Source organism: Loxodonta africana, chromosome 19 (genome assembly GCF_030014295.1).
Source record: "Loxodonta africana isolate mLoxAfr1 chromosome 19, mLoxAfr1.hap2, whole genome shotgun sequence".
Lineage (NCBI taxonomy): Eukaryota > Metazoa > Chordata > Mammalia > Proboscidea > Elephantidae > Loxodonta > Loxodonta africana.
Window position 1 is genome coordinate 38,699,679 of NC_087360.1, and position 6,651 is coordinate 38,706,329.

Consider the following 6,651-nt stretch of genomic DNA (forward strand, 5'->3'; position numbering starts at 1 on the left):
GACGGTGTTGTGCTCAGAGAGGATACTTTGTATTATCTCAATGTTTTGGATTTTATTGAGGGTTGCTTTGTGGCCTAAGATATGGTCTATTCTGGAGAATGTACCACGTGTGTTGGAAAAGAATGTGTATTTCCCACAGTTGGGTGGACCGTTCTGTATATATCTATGAGGTCTAGTTGGCTGATTGTGTCCTTTAGATCTTTGGTACATTTGTTGAGTTTCTTTCTAGATGTTCTATCCTTTACTGACAGTGATGTGTTGAAGTCTCCTACTATTATTGTGGAACTGTCAATTTCTCTTTTCATTGCTGTTAGAATTTGTTTTATGTATTTTGGAGCACTGTCATTGAGTTCATAGATATTTATTACAGTTATGTCTTCGTGATGGATCATCACTTTAATCATTATATAATGCCCTTCTATGTACCAGATGATCGGCAATTCAAGTCCTCCAGGCGCTCCTCGGAAACCCTATGGGGCGTTGCATAAGGTCACTATGAGCCGGAAACGACTTGATAGCACTATTTTTTAAATTTTATTTTATGTCTTTTATGGTGGATTTTGTTATAAAATCTATTCTATTTGAGATTACCATTGCCACTCCAGTTCTTTTTTGGTAGCTGTTTGCTTGATATATATTTTTTCTGTCCTTTGATTCTTAATAAATTTAAGTCTTTGTTTCTAAGATGTGTCTCCTGTAGACATCATATTGAAGGATCCTGTTTGTTTTATCCATTCTGTCACTCTCTGTCTCTTTATGGATGCATTTGGGCCATTTATGTTCAGATAGGCATGAGTTTATTGCTGTCATTTTGTTGTTTTTTTTCCCTGTGGTACTGACGTTTTCTTTGTTCCTCTTACTCTCCTTTGTCAAATCCCTTTTGTTTGTGGATTTTTTTTTCATTTCTTTTTAGTTGTTTTTGATTTTGTGTTTACAGAGACTTTATGTTTTTCTTTATCTTGATGAGTAGGCTTGTTAACTTTCTTTGTGGTTACCTTGAAACTTATCTTTACCTTCCTAATTTCGAACCAGTCTTTTATTACTTGATATCACCTTGCCTTCCTCTCTGTTAGAAAGTTTTATACATACACCATTTAGTCCCTCTTTTATTGCTCTGATATTATTTTCATTTACAGATTAATCTCTCTGGTTCCCTGCTGTAAATCTTTTAGTTTTGATTAATCCTCGAGAGTTCATTTCCTAGGTTGTTATCTGGCTGGTGCAGCCTTACGTCCTAGATTCAGGCTGCTGTCTGATGTAGTTTGTGCTCAAACCAAAGGACTCCCTCCAATAATTCCTGTAAGTTTGGTTTGGTTGTTAAATATTCCTTTAATTTCTGTTTATCTGAATTTGTCCTAATTTCACCAGAATGAGAGTTTTGCAGGAGTTATTATTCTTGGTTGGCAATTTTTTTTTTCTTTCAACGTTTTTTTTATGTCATCCCATTGGCTTCTTGCCTGCATAGTTTCTGCCATGCAATCAGAGTTTAGTCTTATTGTTTCCCCTCTGTATGTATGTGACTTTTCTTTTTTCTTGAGCTGCTCTCAGGATTCTTTCTTTGTCTTTGGCTTTAGCGAGTGTGATTATGGTATGTCTTGGTGACTTTATTTTGGGGTCCATCCTATATGGGATTTGTTGAGCTTCTTGGATGGTCATATTTCCATGTTTGATGATATTAGGGAAGTTTTCTGTCAGCAATTCTTCCTCTCCGTGTTTGCTGTTTTCTCCCTCTGTTCTGTAACTCCGATCATTTGCAGATTTTTGCTTTTGATTGTATCCCATGTCATTCTCAGGATTTCTTCATTTTTTTGTTCTTTTTTTCTGATTTTTCCTCAGAGTGGTATCCAAGTACTTGTTTTCAATTTTGCCAATCAGACCTGCTCCTCAGACCTCTTATGACACTCTCCATTTCTGAAATCTTGTTTATCTTTTGGATTTCTAATTGTTTTTGCTTGACTTCTAGTTGTGAATTATTTTGGCATTTAGTTCCTATATTATTTTCCTGAATTCTTCCATTTTTTGTCTGCATTTTCCATGATTTTGTTTGCCTTTTTAATGATTTTATCTATTTTTTCTTTCAACATTGGATAGCTCTGAATATTAGATATTTGAATTCCTTATCAAGTAGGTCCAGTGCCTTTTCTTCTACTGAAAGTTATTAGATGTTTTATTTGGATGCCTACTGGAACCATCTTACCCTGTTTTTTTTTTTTTTTTTTTTCATGTTTTGATATCGTCAGCTGTCTTAGGGTCATTCAGTAGTTTTTTTCTTTGTTTATTGATAGTAGATTGGTTTTTTTCTCCTCCTTTTTGTTCGGTTATGTCTGAGCAGGCAGGCTGTGCATTCTTAGTTGTCTGCTCATCTATGGGCATGATACTTCTCACCACCTTGTCCAATGGGTAGGGTCAGTCACTCAGCTATGGTGCAGCAGGGTAGGTCCAGCGAGTGCTCTGTTTCCTGCTGGGGTCTCCATGAAGTTGCTTCCCCAAACTCTCTGTTCACCAATCTCTGAATTCAAGATGGTGAATCTGTGCTGCATTTGTTGGTAGGTGACCACCACTCCATATTTTTCCTCATTCTCTGGTCTCTGTCAGTTTCTTATTCCATTCTATGCTTGGTTGAGTTCCTTATCTCTTCATCTGACAGGGTTCCAGGATTGATGTTTGTCTCTGTTTCACTTAGTTTTCTGGGTCTTTGCTGTGGAGGGATGTCATAGTGCTTCTGTCTATACTACCATGTTGGCTCTGCCTCTTTTTTTTAAAGACAAAGTTTCTGATCCAGCAGGGAACTGAAGCTGGGGCTTAAGCATGCAGAATATGATAAGGTTGCCTTACTAAAATTAGATAATGATTAGGGTTAGTTACCTTAATGATTAAGGTAACTTAATTATTTAATCACTTCCCTACTTCTAGGGAAATAGAAAGTCACTGTAGGACATGGATACAGGTAACTGGAGAAACTTGCAATCACAGTGATGTATTTAATACCTCTGTCCATCAACAAATTAGATCTCAGACTTATGGGAATAAAAAGAGCAGGGGACAAATACATAAGATGCATGTTACTGTCCCCAGTGAGAGGCATGGAGTCAAGATGGTAAATTTAGACAGGTATGTGACATACTAGAGTCCTTGATGGATGAAATAAAGAGCATTTCATCTAACGGAATTATTCTTTGGTTTATTAGCTAGTTAGCTATGTTTTTAGCTCAACGGGTTGGTTGGGGCTGATTGCCTGAGCACAAGGTAGAGCTTCGCTGATTCACAGTATTTTCTGGTTTCCCTTTAGATAAATATCAGATGGCTTTTTGATGTTCCCGTATCACAAAATTACAGAAAAGTAAGCCAGGAAGGAGGGATCTGCAAAGTCAGTTAATCATATCCACCTTTTAAATGAAGCACTTGACAAATTGATAAAAGACAGCCACATATTTTTATTGAAGTATCTGCTTAAAGAAGAGACCAGAGCTCTGAGTAAAGAGGAGAAGAACCTAGTTCCTTATTGTTGCTCTGGGAAGCATAGATCTTCAGTCTTGCTCTCCAATCTTCTTACAGGGTTTGATTTTCACACAGCATTTCAGATTCTTCCAGCAGAAAGCAACAAGTTCTTCATTTTTAGCACAAGAAGACTGACATTTCCCTTGTAAGTGGTAGCATTTTTCATTAAAGAATTCATTTCTGGCTATACAAGAGAAGGAGCCACCTGGATTATTTTCTTCTCAAACTTGTCTGGTTACCAGGTACAGTCATGTAACTAGTTTATGAAAATTTATTTTCATGCTGTCATAGTGTCTTGCCTTGCCAGTAAATGAGATTGCAAAAGAAATATTTTTACCTGATGGTTCTTTTTTGTCATACAGGGTGATAGACTAGCAAGTATAGATTTGTCTCCAGCATTTTGAATTAGGCTGTGTGGGGGTTCTGGGAAACAGAAGCTATTGTTCTCTTATCAAAATCTGATGGGGTAAATATCAGCTTGTTCCTATAAACACCTCCAAAGTCAGTAACTTCTCCAATGCACTCTTAAGAGTAGTACAAGACCTGAGATTGAGGAGACGGAATAAGACTGGAGTAAAAAAAAGATAAACATATGAAAAGAAGTCCCTGGATAATACAAATGGCTAATGCTCTTGTAAGCTAACTAAAAATTGGAGGTTCACGTCCACCCAGAGGCACCTTGGAAGAAAGGCCTGACAATCTACTTCCAAAAGATCAGCTATCAAAAATTCTATGGAGCACAGTCCTACTCTGACACACATGGGGTCTCCATGAGTCACAGCCAACTCAATGGTAACTGGTAAGGGCTTATATGGAAAGAAAAAACATTTACCATAGTGGATAGAGATTTTAAAAATGTTTAGAAAGCCTCAGTCTGATTTCCCCTCTACATTTCATTAAAATGACAGATGACCCAAAAATGTGTTCTAGAGCAGAAAGGGGAAGAGTGTTGGAAGCCGTGTCCCAAGACTTTCCTCATGTCATTTTGCATAGAATTCTGGTCTGGCCTTACTACTGTATCAACAGCAATCTTAAGAGCTGCTGCACTAAATAAGGACCAGACAGCACATCTTATCAGAATCAACATTTTAGAGTTACCTGATTTGAATATATGTAATGTGAGTGTCAAAGGTACACAAATTTCATTTGATGTCAACTGATAAAGGTGGCCTAATTCACATATATGTAAAACTTACAACCAGATGAATTAGTACCAACAGTGATAATGTCTAACATCAATATATATAAATTCATAAGTATAAATACCTCCAAAATTTCAAAGCTCAATTAACTCTTGCTCCCACTTCAGAGGCCTATGCTCTCTAGTTTCCTAATGCTGTGAGGCTATCTTGGGCTGGAAGCACTGAACCTTATCCTAGCACGAGTCAGGTCCAGCTGGAGATTCAATTCACAGTAATGGCCTAGGCAACCTCTGGGAAAAGAAAGCACCGATGCCTACAAGGTTTCTAATAGACCATCACAGATACCATCTAGAATGTAATTGTGTGTGTGTGTGCATATGCTGCCTTAATAGATTTCATCTAGATAAATTAGATAATTTTATATAATTTGGTATCTTGTTAACTAATTACATAATGTTGTTGCTGTTGTAAATAAGTAAGAGTAATCTGAAAAAGATACCTCTGATCCGTTTCCACATGTTTACATCAAAGCCAGTGGAATGAGTATATCTTGGTTTACTGTAAGTCTGAGATCCTCAAAGCTTTGGGGCAGAGTCTACTCACACAGGCATATCACAAAACAGACCAGAGATGTGTACAGCTGGTGTGAGAATTATGAGTATCTCACAGGGGATAATACATCACTGACATCTGGCACAAATTTAGACTCTTTCCTGCTCTCTGCAGCCCTTTCTTTAGCTTTCTGGAACCTGGGATCAAACTGGTCTCAAAACTCAATTTGGGACAAGACCCAAGTGAAGCCATTGTATGTTCCCAGGAGCAGCAGAAAATGAAGAGAATTCTGAAGAGGGGAGGACATGTTAAACTCCTCTCGCTGCAGCAGAGCCAGGCTCAAATCCTGCCTCACTCCTTCCTATCTATGTATGAGTATGAACAAGTTGCTTAGCCTATTTGAATCTCAATGTTTACATTCATAGGATGGACTTTCCAAACAAACAAGCAAACAAAAATGATCTAAATGTCATTAAATTAAGACTGAGTTGCCCTTAAAGGCACTGGCTTTGGAGAATTAAGCAAATTCCATTATGCCAAGTTTTTAAAATTATGTATCTAGCTTACAGTGTATGATTACAGGATGGCAGCTTAACTTCTGTTACTTCACCTAAGGTCATGACGAGCCCACAGTAGATGTTAGTTAAATACAAAAACATTTCTAAGCTCCATTCCTTTTCTCTCCCTTTTCTTTAGTTCTCTGTTTCTCTTGTTTACCTGCCTTAATCTCCACCCACAACTATTTTTTTTAAAAGCCCTTAGGCTGCTACCTTTGCTTTTACTTTGTGTATCTGTGTGTAAGCATAAGCCTAGGGACCAAAAGCATCGGTCTAGGCATCCCTTTATTTCTTCCAACTCATGACAAGTCAAATCCACAAAAGCAGCCCATCATAGATAATAAAGGAAAAATGAATAGAATTTATAGTTGAGGTTATTAGGTGAAAGTTTCCTTCTGTTGTTAATGTTCTCCTGCAGTGTCTTCAGATCCTGGTGCCCTTTAATGCCAGGGTCCTGCGTTTTCACTGAGGTAGACCCTCTCTCTGGGCTACCACCTCTGATAGCCTTCCCTGCAAAGATGCTCATTTTACCTGGGGCCAGAAAGAAGAAAACAGCAAAAAGAAAGAGGAAGGTCCACATGATTGGAGGGTCCTGAGAGAGCAGCACGTGTCCATGAGAAAAAGGCAACAAACACCCACATTTATACTTTTCTCCAGACCAAATGACCATCTTGATCAGTAAAGCTTATCAGAAATAAAAATATTTCCATGCTTTGCTGAGTAGATCCTGCAAACCTCAGTGGGTGTCACTCAGTCTACTGTTTTTCTGACTCTGGAAAATTCCCAAGGAGATTGTAAATGAAGGGAAGAGAGTGTGGGTACATATTAATGACCAAGTGTAGATGTCTGAGGCAGAAAAAGCAAAAGATCTGTAATTGGGTTGTTTGAATTTCTAATCCTTA

The 6,651-nt window shown here is 37.8% G+C and overlaps 1 protein-coding gene across 1 annotated transcript; it reads right to left on the reverse strand.

Moving 5' to 3' along the window:
- Positions 1-3,527: 3,527 nt before the first annotated feature.
- Positions 3,528-6,442, reverse strand: DEFB134 (defensin beta 134). Its single transcript, XM_023550945.2, has 2 exons — positions 6,281-6,442; positions 3,528-3,682 (listed from the first exon to the last, which is right to left on the reverse strand). The coding sequence occupies exons 1-2, from the start codon at positions 6,417-6,419 to the stop codon at positions 3,528-3,530; spliced, it is 294 nt and encodes a 97-aa protein (XP_023406713.1). The 5' UTR covers positions 6,420-6,442.
- Between the last annotated feature and the right edge of the window lie 209 nt (positions 6,443-6,651).